Source organism: Apus apus, chromosome 16, assembly GCF_020740795.1.
Source record: "Apus apus isolate bApuApu2 chromosome 16, bApuApu2.pri.cur, whole genome shotgun sequence".
NCBI lineage: Eukaryota > Metazoa > Chordata > Aves > Apodiformes > Apodidae > Apus > Apus apus.
The window spans coordinates 5,820,317-5,835,562 of NC_067297.1; the positions used below are offsets into that span (position 1 = coordinate 5,820,317).

At 38.1% G+C, this 15,246-nt stretch overlaps 2 protein-coding genes across 3 annotated transcripts in view; one reads left to right on the top strand and one right to left on the bottom strand.

Moving 5' to 3' along the window:
• PI4KA (phosphatidylinositol 4-kinase alpha) overlaps positions 1 to 15,246 on the top strand; it is a 60,049-nt gene that overhangs the window by 19,810 nt on the left and 24,993 nt on the right. Inside the window, exons 19-21 of the mRNA XM_051634404.1 lie at positions 1,229 to 1,279; positions 14,357 to 14,465; positions 14,995 to 15,131. Of these exons, the coding sequence (XP_051490364.1) occupies positions 1,229 to 1,279; positions 14,357 to 14,465; positions 14,995 to 15,131 (297 nt within the window). The remainder of the gene's footprint in view (positions 1 to 1,228; positions 1,280 to 14,356; positions 14,466 to 14,994; positions 15,132 to 15,246) is intronic.
• Positions 3,794 to 13,002, bottom strand: SERPIND1 (serpin family D member 1). Of its 2 annotated transcripts, none has more exons than XM_051634405.1 (5): positions 12,919 to 13,002; positions 10,181 to 11,052; positions 6,254 to 6,527; positions 5,176 to 5,320; positions 3,794 to 4,285 (listed from the first exon to the last, which is right to left on the bottom strand). In XM_051634405.1, the coding sequence occupies exons 2-5, from the start codon at positions 11,034 to 11,036 to the stop codon at positions 4,094 to 4,096; spliced, it is 1,467 nt and encodes a 488-aa protein (XP_051490365.1). In that variant the 5' UTR covers positions 11,037 to 11,052; positions 12,919 to 13,002; the 3' UTR covers positions 3,794 to 4,093. The 2 variants fall into 2 exon arrangements, with proteins under 2 accessions (XP_051490365.1, XP_051490366.1); XM_051634406.1 differs by lacking the exon at positions 12,919 to 13,002 and adding an exon at positions 12,411 to 12,594.

Below are 15,246 nucleotides of genomic sequence, written 5' to 3' on the forward strand. Positions count from 1 at the left end.
CTACCTCTTGGTGTCATATGCTGGGTTCTTGTTATCTCAAGTCTCCACTCTGACTCTGCAGCAGTTTGTCATCTGCAGACTGCCCTGATGCTAGCAAAAAAAATATAGTGATTTTTTTTCCAGTTCCAGTTGTTCCTGCCCCTTCAAGTGACTTGAATGCTGTTCTTCCCTTCAAAAATACTTAGGGGTACATCTTTTCTTTAGCTTTACCTTGGGCTCTACAGGAAAAATAACTAAAATGTAATTGAGTTGGGTTGTATTCTCATTGTTTCATTTGAAGAGTATTTGGCTTTATTTCTCTCTTTTATTTTCAATTACTTTCTTTTGGCTTCTTCCATGTTATGCAAAGCTTGTACCCTCTTCGCTTGTCTGCTTTACCTCCTCCCTGTGGGACCAACGGTCTCTGTACCTGGTCTCTCTCTTGTAAGGAGGAAGCTGGGCAGTTGTCTCCCTCCAAGATCAAATAAGGGGATATGGGAGGCAGGAAGAGACTTCAGAGGGGCCTTGTCTCTGATCATGGTATCTGTGCTGTCACTGTTTGTCTTATCATAGAAGGTGAGAGACAATGTGGATGTGTGCAGTGAGTGTTTTCAGTTTTTAAACACTGTATTTGTCCAAGAGGAAACATGCTTGTAGAGACTGCCATTTAAAAAGTCCTAAACAAGTCAAAGGAAATAATGTATTTTCCTGTAGCTTCTTCTGTTTCAATGGAAAAGGCTGCTTACTCTGCTTAAATCATTTCTTGAAAATGGTGTATTTTTACAGACTTATTGTTTTTGACCTCATTTGCTAGTAAAATTAGACATGGAATAAACATCTGACACTGGTCTGTGGCTGCCCACTCAATGTGAACATTTTTCTTGCAGTTGTTGCATGTCAGAGGAGATGTGGTATCAGTATTTCCCCCCTTCAGCTCAAGGCATAGTGTCTGACTTCCAAAACTAGAAGACCCTGTGCTGAAAGGGGAAAACATCCCTTCACTAGACTAGGAGAAGCCACCTGAGCAGCTTTGTTGAGACTCCTGGGTGTGCCCAATCCTCTGGGTTTCTGGGGTGCTCTCTTGGCCACCTTACGTGTATCTGTTGCAAGAGAGCAGGATTGTCATTGGCAATGTATGTTTTCATTTGCACAGCCAGGATGAATGTTTGGTGCTTGAAATAGGTCTTTGTAGCAGGTATTTTAGAAATGCTTTTGTGTATATTTTGATAACTTAGTTTTTCTTTTCCAGGCCTCCAGTAGCGCAGGGAATCTGGGTGTGCTTATCCCTGTTATTGCTGTGGTGAGTATCCAATGATTGGGTAGTTACAAACAGAATAATTTGCCTCACATGTATCTAATGTTGGTGCTTTTTTTATGGTCAGATGGCTTGATTAGCAACTACTGCAGAAGTAAGCATCCAAGGGAAATATGGTAGGATTGTAAAATAGTATTTCTTGCTGTAGGAGGGGTGGACACATTTGTGTAATAATGACATATCTCTTAAAATTAGTAATCTTTTGTGATTGACAGTTTGTTGCTAGTCGTAAATTCAAGAAATTAATGAGCTAAATAATATCACAGGGGTTATTGGAATAGTGTTTGGTGTGCATTGTAATAAACAGCACATATCTGTGGCTCGAGAAAATTGAAAAAGTTTGATAGAAACAGAGTTAAAAATAAATCATAGTTTGGCAGCACAGTGAATTCTGTTTCTTAAAGGGGAAAAAAAAAGAATCATTGAGAAAGGAGGGAGCAGGGGGAGGAAGTGTCCTGTGTTTTCTGAAACTAGAATTGGCTGTCAGGCTGAAAGCATTTTAGGAAACATGCAAAGACATTGATGTCTGTTCCAGACTCATTTATTTTTATATGTATCTGGTTTTGGTCTCAAATGACAACTTCTTTTCTGAGGGAAAAAACTTTTTTAACAAAATATAACTAGTAGTTCAGTCCAAAATTGATGTGCAACCGTTCTAGATCTCCAACAGAAAATTTAATACACCCAAGCTGGGTTTCCAGGTCAGTAGCATCAGTTGCCTAACTGCTGTAGTTTCTACAAAGAAACATCATGTCTAAAAGGTCCATAGAGAAACCTAAACTTAATGGTGGACAAAAAACTATGGTGACACTTTCTGCCTTCCTGAAGTTGAATTCTTCTGTGTAACTTTTCCTGCACAGCTAGTGTGACAAAAGGGGAAAACATATCACATACTTCTAGTAGCCTGCTTGTAACTTGCTCATACTGCACATCTATTAACATGCAGAAAAAACCCATTCATTTCATACTCAGCCCTCACAGACCCCTTTACGGAAGCTTTTCAAAGAGAAGAGCCTATAATTGGCACCAGTTAAAGATCAAAGAACTGTTCCTTTCCTTCTCCTGTCTCTTCTATCAGTTTCCAACATAAGCTTTTCCTGTATTCACCAGTGATCACAAAGGCCAGTTCTTTTAGCGGAAGAAATCTGTTTATAAATGTCTTGGATGGATGTTATTTAATAGCTGCTCAGTTTTTGCATAAACTAGTTAGTCCTGTGTTGAGAGAGATGTTCTAGTGGGTAGTCTTTTTCAGCTGTAATTTATGCCAGTGCTGGTTTTAGTGAAAGCAGGATCATTCCTTGCATATTAAGAACAGATTAGTACTTGTTAGAGGCTTAATGTAGAAGTTGAGGAAGCAAGTTTCTGTTTTAAATTTTTATTGATGATATATTTGTTCTGAATAGCTGGTGATAACTGTATTTTTCTTTACCAATGTGACCTTTAAATGGAGTCAGATAATGCCAGAATCTGAAGCAAGAGTTAATGGTTACATTATGGTGGTTGAAGCAAATATTTGACTTTCTTGCACAATGTATGAAGATCATGAGTTTTGAGCAGTAGCTGATGTGCTTTTTTGCTTGACCTCTTTCCCCTGAATAATTCCTGTTACTCAGGCCTCAAACCTCCCTTATTTCAGATGCTCCAGCTCATTTAATCATTGGTAAAGTAATTGAGTCTAGGGTGTGAGTATTTAATCTTTTGATATGCTTTTCTTTTTGAATATAGATAAAACAACAAAATGTACACGAGCATTAATTATTTCTGTTGTGAACCTTCAATACTGAAAATTGTCCCCCACATGGTGGACTTACAAGTAAGCACAATGTGAGACAGGACTAGAGAGAAACATCTGAGCTTCCTGTTGGGTATCAGCCCTTCATCTCCCTTCATTATCTAACAGCAGTATTTCACTGACTGTCAAGTTAAAAAGCTTTGTGTGGAGGGCAAATAATTATAGTAGATGCAAAATTACAAATGGCAGTGAAAACTTGAAAGGTTTTGAGAGTGTATTTGAATTCTTAACAAATGTGATTGCTATAAAGCTCCTCTGTCTTGTTGAGAGGCTTAGGTGATGTGGAGCTGGTAAAAAGAGCATTTTGCTAGCTGCTTTCATTATAAAAGGTATTCTGAGGACCTTTATATAACTAACCTGATTGGCCTAATTCTGATACTGCTTGTACTGACAAAATTCAGAGAACTGTATTGAAATGATAAAAGTTATGCTGAGGATAAGTAGTAGACCCCTTAGTATTTCGTTCCTCCACAACATTTTTATCTCCTTTTATTTGGTACACTGGTCCATAAGATTCATTGTGTGTATCAGTCTGCTACTGAATGCTAAAAGAAAGAATGCAGACATCTGTTCTTTTTCAAGTGAGCTCATGTAAAGTACCCAGGAGAGGCTTAGGTTTCTAAGACTGGTCAGGTATTCAGGATCTCCTTATTCCTATTCATTAAAAACAAGCACCCTAGCACAAATTTAGAGCTAAACTTCACGAATCCAGATAATCTAAATATTTTATTGATTACATTTTATACACTGAAGTAGAACACAAAGTCTAAGTTACTTTGTGATTATTTTTTTAATACACTTGTATGGATACATGGCACTAACCATTTTAAATAGCAGTCAAATTATCTACTGCTACCGGTCCCTTCCTGTAAAACTACCTGTAGGTAATATATTTCCTGTTGATACCAGTGGCTAATATGACAATAACATTTCCTTTATGGTACTAGTATATCAACATGCAATCATACAGCCCATGTATAACAGCATGTTGCAGGTCTTCTCTGCAGTTAAGACTTGGCTGGGTTGACAACTCTACCCATGAAGAGCAGGCAGCTGGTGCGATGTTCATAGATCAGAAACAAAAAGGGGCGGTCGACAACGAAACGAATCTGAGCAGAAAGAGGCATGAACCCCACGTTGGTTATTGCTCCAGCCTCTGTACCTTCCTCATTCACAGTTATTGTGCCTTGATGATTGAACTGTTTAAACAAAACAAACAAACAAACAAAAAAAACAAAAACAAAACAAACAAACAAACACAACAAAAAGGAAAACAGACAAAGAAATTGAGGATCTCACAAGTTGTGGGAAACTGTTCTTTTCTTCCCCACATACTCAAATGATGCGCTTGCAGCCTTCCCACCCTCCGTGTCTCCCACACATGGCTCCTTTGTGACACTCGATGGTAACTCCTGTGCAGCAGCAGTCCTTTATTTTTGGTTTGTGAATAAGCCTGTTCCTGACTGACCGCAACTCTTCTAGTGCCTTTGACGACTGATTAAACATGTTCTTAATTGTATGAATAGACAAGGATATGCAGAGATATTCACATAATAGAATCATAGAATGGTTAAGGTTGGAAGGGACCTTGAAGATCATCAGGTTCCAACCTCTCTGCTATGAGCAGGGACACCTCACTCTAGCCCAGGTTGCACAAGCTTCATCCAACCTGGCCTTGAACACCTCCCAGGATAGGGTTTCCACAACCTCCCTAGGCAACCTATTCCAGCACCTTACTACCCTCATGGGGAGTAATTTCTTCCTGAAGTCTTACCTAAGTCTCCCCTCTTTCAGTTTAAAACCATTACCCCTCATCCTATCGCTGCCCTCTCTGGTGAAAAGCCCCACTCCAGTTTTCCTGGAGCTCCTTCAGGTACTGCCAAGTGCTCTAAGGTGTCCCCAGAGCCTTCTCTTCTCCAGGCTGAACAGCCCTAACTCCGTCAGCCTGTCTTCTTAGCACCCCTGCCACGTCTTCCAGGAAAGATGAGCAAAGTATCATTTTAGCTTAATGTGAATGATTGTTACTGTGTTGCCATGTTTCCAGGTGATACAGTTTAATCAGGAAGGAAGTGAAAAGAGGAGTAAATACCCTGTCAATCGTGACTTTCTCATCCGATATACCAGAGTAGTCGCCTTTTTCATTGAACAGTTCTAGTATTCCCATGGATCTCAGATAACCAATCAAGTTATAACTCTTCTCCAGCTTAAACTTAGGCAGAACCACTTCTCTTGTTCTAGTAAAAATAAAACAAGAAATCATTAGGGAGATACATATTTGCACGATTCATTTGCTTTACATATCTGTTATGATCCAGTGTTTCTGTTGTCTTCAGCAAGCAGATACAGAAATGTGCAAGATAGTTTACTGTACTTTTAGATTCAAAACTTGGGCATCACCACTTTTAAGCTATATTTTAAATAAATTCTCCTTCCAAAACTTTTAGTTTGTCAGTTTAATATTTATATGTGTAAGTTATATGGCTGTGAGCAGTTCAGTACGTGGTTGGGTATCCTTGTAATAAATGTTAAACTGTCAGATTTTCTGAAGAGTTAAATTGGAGATTTGTTATTTGCTGTGTTCAATAGAAATAAGTTGGCTTCCTGAATAGCACATCAAATCAGCTCTTTTCATCTATTTTTAAGTCTGAAGACAGGTACCACCTAGTCTGTCATCTTGCACAACTGAGGCTGTATGATTTTTTCTGTCCCATAATTGTCATGTCCATTGTTGTTTACTGAACATGTGCCTTTACACAACAGATATGTTGTGAAATGCATAGGGCTGAGATGAATGTACGCTGCTTTCCATGTCATCCAGATCATTCTGCACAAATAACATGTTACCATACTCCTTTTTTTCTTCCTTGTTGTGAAGTTGGTTAAGAACTTTTTATTTAAATCTGCAACATTAAATACTTAAAGAATTTTGGAACTCCATGAGAATTTTCCGCCTCAATCACTATTGATTTCTTGACAGCATTTAAATTTTGAGCCATCACTGGTCCTGATTTTAATCCAATAAATCCATCTTTTTGCAGTTTTTGTTTAGGTGTGATGCTTTGAATCAAAATATCACACTGTTCTCTTCTGTGCTCCTTACTTACCCTTGTCAATCTCATCGAGAAAATACATTAAGACCTTAACAAGGTGTATTTTTCAGCAGATACCTGTTTGTCATGCTCTTCTGCCATTTTTCTACCACTTGAGGGGTTATCTGCTTTTCTAGGGCTTTCATGCCAGAGAGTTTGTGTGGCAGAACGATCAGCATACTGATGTTCCCCACAAAGGGGAGCTGGATCACACCACAGTCCAGCTCGGAGTCTGCAGCAGCGAGGAAGTTCCCTTTAGTTTGCATCATAGGAACCTTGACCATTTGCTTGTCGTTCAGTCGGAAGCTTCTCTTTGTTGTCATTTCCACTGGAAACTTATTCTCCCAAGTTCCTGTTTAATACAATGCAGAAAACAGATAAACAAAAAAACCCAAGATCCTTGTTTAATAAAATATTCCCAAAATAGTACTTTACATTCATGTCAATTGGGAATTACTGTAGGAGATTGTTGATTTCCGTAAAGCCTGACTAAGAAGACAGGTTTTAAAGTGACTAGAAAATTCCTGGCTTTCTTTCTAACTTAACAGTTGTCAGATTTGAATGTTCTGAATTAAAAAAACAGGTAAACACAAATGAGAGATCTGAAAGGACTCAGTATATATAGTGTTTTGCCCTACAAGGAACTTAGAAATTACGAAGTTCTAACAGATGCAAAATAGTTGACAGGGTTTGCACCCAGTGAAGCAAATGGCACAACTATTATTTCTGAGAGAACTGATACCTGAAACCAGACTGTTTCAAGCCTCAGGAATGTCAAGCTAAGTAATGGCTGTTTTCATTTTGCATAAAAGGTACTGCTGAAGGCATTACCTTGCCTTAGTCTATTCAAGCCAGTTAACTTTCTTTGTTAAGACATCCTGATGACTTTGGGTGTTGACTGCTTAGTTCTGTGATGCAGTTTGATGTGATTGCAGCACAGCTATGAGCCTCTCATCTGACAGGTTTATGCCCAAAGAAATAGTTCAGTGTATTTTGCAGCCCAGAAAGATTTGGCGTCAGAGTTTGAATCTTCCTATGTGAAGATTCTTTGAGAGCTCTAAATGTGTATCAGCTGTGTAAAAGAAGGTGCTTTTCCAAAGCCATATTCCTACTGATCTCTTTTCAGGACCGAGGCTCTGGAGAAAACATTTTTTTTCTCTCAATAGGCAGGCAAAGCTACCATTTTATAGTGGAAATAGGTTTACTGGTGTTTTCTGTTAAAATCTAGATTTTAGGTCACTTGTTAGCGAGCAGGTAGGTGGGGAGTGTGGCTGTGGAGAGACTACAAATTTAACTTTAATTGGTAACCTTTTTTTAAAAGGTTGGAAGTAATTTGGAGATGCTTCATCTGACTTGGCTGAATTGGCTGTGAAGTAACAAAGGCTGAAGTCCAACTTTCATTCTGATAGTTTCTTGATATGTTGGGCTGATGGTGAGCAGTTTGAGAAGTGATCAGACTGGCTAATGTTCTGAAGGGAATGGGATGTAAAATGTTCTATACTATTTCCAAATTGTCTCACTTCTGAAGAAAAAACAACATCTGGGTGTTCTTCAAGGAGCAGAATTCGCAAGTATAAGACTCAGGCAAAAGACAAAAAGCTGCAGTGGATTAGGGGAGCTTCAGCAGCATTATTATCACCTGAGGGATGGGAGACATTTATCAGCTCTTCCTAGTAAAAGAGAGGAGCTGCAGAACTTTTTAATTAAGTTTTGAGGATGTGTTTGTCTTGGGGTAAAATACAGTTTTCCAGCAGGAGGCTTGTGGTCTTCTGGGTCAGCTGAAACCAGCTAGCACTTTTCTGACTTTTGTGAATTCCTGTTTTGAATCTTCCTACCAAGATGTCTTTTGGATCCATCTGTGATGGTAGGTTATGTCTGTTACTAATGGACTTGTCTCTTGCATTTATGACTAGAATCTCACAGAAGCAATTTTGGATCTGTCAGTTATCAAAAGCTGCCGTGATCGACCATGGCTAAAATAACAACTTGATAACTACTTGATAGGAAACTCATAAATGATTGTTCAGATTTCTGCAGAATGGAGGTTGTATCTCAGAGGTAGACTGGACACCTATACAAGATGATAATTGCTTCTTATCAATGTGAGCACCAGGGGGTTTGGCAAGTGTCCCATTAGTATCACTTGTACTGAGCATCTCTGTGGACCTCAAAATGCTCAGAGGTTTCTTAGCTCTGAGGACTTAATAGAGCTTGTCTGCAATGATACAGTCAGTGTAAGTATTGTAAATGGAAGGATGGGGACAAAACATTAGAATGTGTAGAAGGACTAGTGGGGAAACAAAATCTAGAGCAGAACTTGCTTTTAAAAATTCAGTTCCTCTCAAAATAGAATTGCCAGGAGACTCTCACTGTAAGATGAAAGAATAGGAGACAGCAATATGGAATTGTTCTTTTTGGTTTTGAGGGTTAGAAATTACAGCCCTCAGCAGAACACCAAGGCCATTTGGACTAACATGGCTTCATGAGAGAAGGAAAAGTCAGAAGTCTTTTTGATCTTGATGACTGGAGATCCAGTACTAATGCTAGTTCATTTTTGGTGATGTTTTGTTATTTTGAGATAGTACAAGCATTTAATAACTTCAGAGCAAAACAAAAGGGTATTTTAAATTTGACCAAATTGTGAAAAAAATAATATATGTTTCTGTTTGAGTAATCCTTCTCTTAGGATGGTCTAATGGACAGTAAAGCCATACTTATAATATGATATGATCATCAGAGATCTATTTAGGGATACAAATATGTCCCTTTTGGACAATACTTCAGAATAGGGGGTTATTTGGATCTTAAGCTAATGACTGTTTCAGGTGTTTTAAAGAGACCAGTGGCATTGTTCAAGGAAGTAATGCCTTGCAAGTGGGTGGGGATAAGGTACATTTCATAAACATAATAACGGTGTTCCTATAACAGAATACTGAGAAGTCAGGTGTTAAGAGAGCCCTTGAATGTTTGTTGTGTGGAAGAAGGGACATAATTGGAAAAAAACCAACTCCTTTATAAGTTACAGAAAGGACTAGTTTTGTACTTCCAAATGTTGTTATCCTTTTGTGCTAATCATCTTTGCTTACCCGTGTTTTAATTCACCTTCATCTGATTTTTATCTTAGTCAGCAACAGATCTCTCCTTTCCCTAGATTCTGTTTCATTGGCACCTCCCACCTTTTATTCATTTAATACCATTTTAAAACTTTGTTGAAGTATTACCAAAGTTTCAACCTGAGGCAGATAAGTAGTGTTGAAAATCTCACCACAGACTTTTAGTTTAAACGTAAAGAAATTGAAAATAAGGATTTATAATAAGAATATACTGTGCAGTCTTTACTTCAGGCCTTTTTAACTGTTCAACCTATAATAAAGTATGTAGCAGCCCATATCAGTAGACATTTCATGCTCAGTTAACTGAAATATTCCAACTAGTGAACACATTTGATCTTAGTTTTAGAAGAATACTGTTTTGGTTCTTCTCTTTAGTCCCCTGTATAGGTTTCTTGGTAAGGATCAAACTCTGATCATATAAAAAATACATACTTGAAGCTGAAATTCTTCATAGTCATTCCTATGAATCCTGAAATGTTAAGTGTTTTAACTGGAATCAACCTGTACCATTTCTGTGAAGCCAATAACTTGAAGCAGGACTGACTGTGACTAATAACTTGCACGTGAAGCAACATCTAGGACTCCCACAAAGCTTATGCTTTCTGAGGCTGTTCTGTGTCATATATTGGTTTTTAGTCTCAGTTTTAGACTATAGATTTTTGGGTGTAATTAGCATTTGCTGTATATATACAATACCCATTAACATCAGGGCATTACTGGAACATCAGTGTACTACAGAAACATGCAAAAACAGAGTAATAATACAGATTCTTCTTAATGAGGGAAGTCAGTAGGCTCTTTGGATCTGTAGACTTAGATGTAAGTTCAGTCTGAGGTTTCTAATGGAGTCCTGAGAAAACCCATTGCTAAGATTGAAATAATGGATTCTTACCTTTAAAGTACAGACAGTTAAGAATCATCATCAGTGTTGTGGGGTTTACATTGACTAGAGCTTCCTTTATCAATCCTTTGGTCACCTTCAAGATGCGTTCATTTGTCTTAGTTATGAAGTTAGGATCTGAAAAATCAGCTGGTTGGGCATCAGCAAAGTAGTATGTTTTCATACTGTTTCTGAAATCATTCAGGATAGGAAAGTCCTTGTGAATATAAAGATCATTGACAGACCTCAGGGTATAACCAAAATTACGCCTGAAGAGCCGATGGGTGAGTTTGCGGAAGAGATTATGAACAGTCATGACCTCATATTTGGTGCTGGCGTTAATGAAGTCTTGAAAACCAAGAGTAGATAACACTTCCTGATGAGTCTGGCCCTTCAGACCTAGAGAAATCATAGCCATTGCAGTGGAAATGCCGACAGGAGCCATGAGAATATTATCAGAAGAGTTGGCCTTGTCTGCCACACTGCGGTAGAGGTTGAAGCCAAAGTTTGCATTGAGGATATTGAGACGCTGGATTCTGGTTTTGCCTTGAAATAGTTCAAGAATATTTCCTTGCTGAATTTCAGAAATCATGTATGGAGCAGCATCAATAATGTCACTGTAGTCATCATCACCCAGTATCTTATCCAGATCTAAATAGTCCTCTTCCTCCTCCTCTTCAGGAATCAAGTCATTTGTGATAGTATTTTCTCTGTGGAACTCGGGTGGTAAGTTTGGCATATCATAGGTCCCATTTTCATGTGTCTGTGTGTCTTTAAGGCTTTCAAAATGCTCGGAGAGGTTCTTGACTCCACAGAACGTGGAGGTTATGATGAGAGAAAAGGTAAACAAATTAAATAGGAGCTTCATTCCGGCAGGTCAAAACCTGAAAGGCAATGTAACAGAGTTGAGAGAACGTTGGCTAATTGAATTTTACTACTTTATTTCCTAGCTTTAGGTGCACACAGAATTCTGTCACAGCAGAAGGTCTATAGTTATCTTACTAGACAGCATTATTTTTAGTGGAATAGAGCTTAATTAGATGGTTACATCTGTTTTACTGGAAATGAGTTTTGCTTGCATAATGCCTCCAGCCTGCCAAAGAACTGACTGACCACTCCCCATAGAAGTTGTTGTTATTGATATATTTCAGCAGTAGCAAACTCATTATTTAAAATATATGGAACTCTTTATAATCCTGTAACACTTAAATGTGTACTAAGTCTGCTACTAGTGTATGCTGTAAGTATGATCTGAAGATAAATTTGAAGATTGGACCTTGGTAGGAGGAGGGACTAAGTATCTGCTACAGCAGCATACCAAGAGGCTGAGATGTACTGAAGGAATTGAAAAACAGACATTCTGTAGCTATAATAAAGGTGGAAGTTATATGGGAGTAATTTTCTTTTTCTTCACAAGGCTGAAATTTGATGGAGTATAGGAGATCTAGGGATGTAGCAACAAACTTGGAGAAATACTGTATTTGCTTTAAATATCATTAGGCATAAGGACATGTCCTAGCCTGCTCGTGGTCTTACTCAGGTGTGTTGCTCCAGATCCGTGCACACTTTTTGCAGCTGTAGATTCTCATCTGCTGCTTCTGTGGAGGATTGGCTTGATTCTGCTTTTTGAATTATGATTCATGGCAGTTCTAACACTGCACAACACATGCTGTCTGTTTGCTTTGTGATGAGAAGTCTCTACATTCCTATTCAAGACTCATCCTCATCTACTGAGTATTGGACCGTGGCATTTTAAACATTATTTTAAAAATCAAGAACTGTCTCAAATATGCACTGTTTGAAGAGACTCCATCAGCCTTACCCAGCTGTAAAACACTGTACCAAGAAGTGGGTCTGAGAGACTTTTCACCATAATACTGGGCTGCAATAATTAAGTGATCTTAAAAAGTTAAGAAAAAATGCAATTCCTTCCCGTAACAGCCAGAGAAATATAAGTGATCAAAAACTGTGTCAAGAGAAGCTGTGAAATGGGTGTCTGGATGCCAGGGTCTTGGTTTTTGCTGTGGCTTACTCAGAAGGTTACTTGATGACTTTATAAAGTCAATTTCTATTTATAGTACTTTTTGAGCAAAATGACAAAAGACTTACAATATCAGCTGGGACAGAACACTAAATGCAATTAAAACAAAAATCTTACTAATATGCTGATATAAATGTTTTCTAAATTAGCAAATAATCCAAAGAGCTGTAATGTAGAAGTAAAATATATAGGTATACATACCTGCACATCTGTGAATAAAACCAGTGTTTGAAGAAAAATATTTTCAAATAGAAGGACTCAAGCAACTGAACTAACACTTTTTTTTCAAAACTCTCCCCCCCGGACTAATTAGCCTGAAATACTAAAACAATTTAAGGTGATTATCCCATATAAAAAATTAATTGCTTTGCAACAATGAAGGATCCATAGAAAGTGCTTTTTGAAAGGCTGAAGACTTGATTCAGTTTTGTTTTGTTTTATTGTTTCTTTATAAATTAATCACTCTTTCCCCGCCCTCAGAAGTCAGGCCCTTACAGCTGAGATTCTGTCCAGTAATCATTGAGAAATGTTTTCTACTTCTGGCAGGGAAGAATTTGCTGTCTCTAGTTTCCAACTTTGCATTCTTGTCTTCACCCTGATCAGTTACTGCTTAGCTGCATTTACACAGGCAAAACATTCCCCAGCTCTGCAATATATGTGTCTTTGGTCAGATCTACCCAAAATAACAGAAGATGTAAATGAAGCTTACCTTTAAGCCACTGTACAGAAGGGATGTGTTGAATAGCTCAAGTGAGGGGAATGGCAGGGTTTAAATATGAACTTTGACGCTAGTTTTTTGTGTATCTCCCAAAGTAAACATTCCCTAAACCAAACACTGCTAAACTTACTTCGTCAGCCAAAATCCCTCCCTTGCCTAGTGATCTCTGCTGAATTGTATGTTGTTTGTTAAACTACTTTTATGGCTTTGCAGGTAATTGTTCACTTTTGAGGAAGATCTTTGAGCAAAAACTGGTGGGTGTGTAAAGTTTTAAAGTCAGGCATGCACGTAAACTTGACTGTTAATAACTAGTAAAAGCCATGTTGCTGCAATTTGTGCTGAAATGGAGGGGGTGAATCTTACTGCAAATGGGATGGAGCCCTCTGTGCTTGTGCTGGCCAGGCTTCCTCAGGCAGAATTATATTGGTCCAAAACATTTATGTTGCACAAGCAGCTTTTTACCATAGTGCCATTCACCAGCTTAAACTCAGATTTATTTTGCTGCAATTCAAGGATCTTTTTAATTTGTTGGTTTGTGGGTTTTTTTAAATGAACAATCTGCCTCATGATTTACATACCTCAGGGGACGTATTGTACAGTTGAAGAGAACTTCAAGCTAAAGTAGAATCTAACATTTTCTTAAAAGGTTTACAGAAATAATATGCAGTCATGTTGAATAAAGCTCAAAGTTTAATGGGCCATTTATTTAACTGCTTGAGCTTCTAACACTTTTAAGGATAACACACTATGAGCTTTGTTATAAATGTATCTAACATTGCATATCATGTTGGCTGGGAGTATAAACTGTGCTACTCCAGTGGTAGCAGTTGTTTGTACAAAAAGTATCAGAGAATCTTAATAAATGTGTTGAAAATAATGCTCTTTTACTTGCTTATTTAGATAGTAAATTCTCCAGAACTGATGTCATGGTGTGCGTGGGTGCAGACAATGAAAGATCCCCAATTGGTGCCTCAATGTATTTTCACAAAGCCAATAAACAATAGCAACCAGAAATGTGTTTGGCTGATATTTATTTGGTTTTGAGTTCCTTTTCACTGCAGCAAAGCTGCATGGCATTGTCTTCAGCACAGTTTAAAGGACTGTGTGGTCTCTTCCTCTCTGTGGTTGATAGTACACTAATGTTATGCATTCTCTTCAGAGGTTACCATATCAGCATGGTATTATTATTCTTGGGTAAAACAAAGGAAATTGTTACTTCAAGTATCTCAAGTGTTAGCATTTAAGATATTCTAACAAGATCTAATTTTCCTCAGTCTGACAATAGGAATGTAATACTAGTTTTAATAGATAACAAAGAATATGACCTTCTAAATCATAGTAAAGAAGGTACCTAAGTGATCCCTTAGCATGGAATTAGGTTATTCTAACTCCCATAATCTTCTGATGTCTGGTTTTATTTCTTTGGTAGCTCACTAGACGTTTGCCACCCATCAAGGAGGCCAAGCCCAGGTTGCAAAAGCTGTTCCGTGACTTCTGGTTGTATTCAGTGCTGATGGGATTTGCTGTGGAAGGATCAGGTAGTGTAAAATCTAAGAGAACAACTTTGCTGCTCACGTATCAACTCTTGATCAATTTAATGTAGCTGGATGTAAACCACTCACAGTAGGCTGAGAAAATATACAGGCATAAAGACACTAGAAAGCAAACAGCTTACATGACAGTTCTCCAGTAGGATTTCTTTACATTTTTGCTCTGTTTTGCCATGAGATTCAGGATGATACAATTTGTTTTTGTGCTCAGGGGGGAAGCTGTGTTTGTGTTCTAAGTTTTGATAGCTAAATTCCTGAAATGGCAGACCTGACACATGGGTTACTATGGTAATCAAGTAGAAACTTCTTATCCAGTGAGAAACTTCACTTGGAATTACCAAAACAGGTATCTTCTGTTTACAACATGGATCACTTGTGTTGAGTGTTTTGTGCTTAAGTGCATGAAAAACTGGCCCTAGGAAGCAGTACAGAGCTTGATAATGCTAGTTGCCTTTGTGAATCTTAATACTTTTTTTTTTCCCACCACCTCACCTTCTTCTTTATACTTATGCTTCAGGTCTCTGGCCAGAAGAATGGTATGAAGGTGTGTGTGAAATTGCCACCAAGTCTCCATTACTCACATTTCCCAGCAAAGAGCCACTTCGGTCTGTTCTTCAGTACAATTCTGCCATGAAGAATGACACTGTGACTTCTGTAAGAATTATTGTCTTCTATTATTTCCTTCCATAATACCTGTCAGAGTTAAATGACAGAGTAACCATGATATATTGAAATAGCACAATACCCATTCCATCTGCCTCCTATTAGC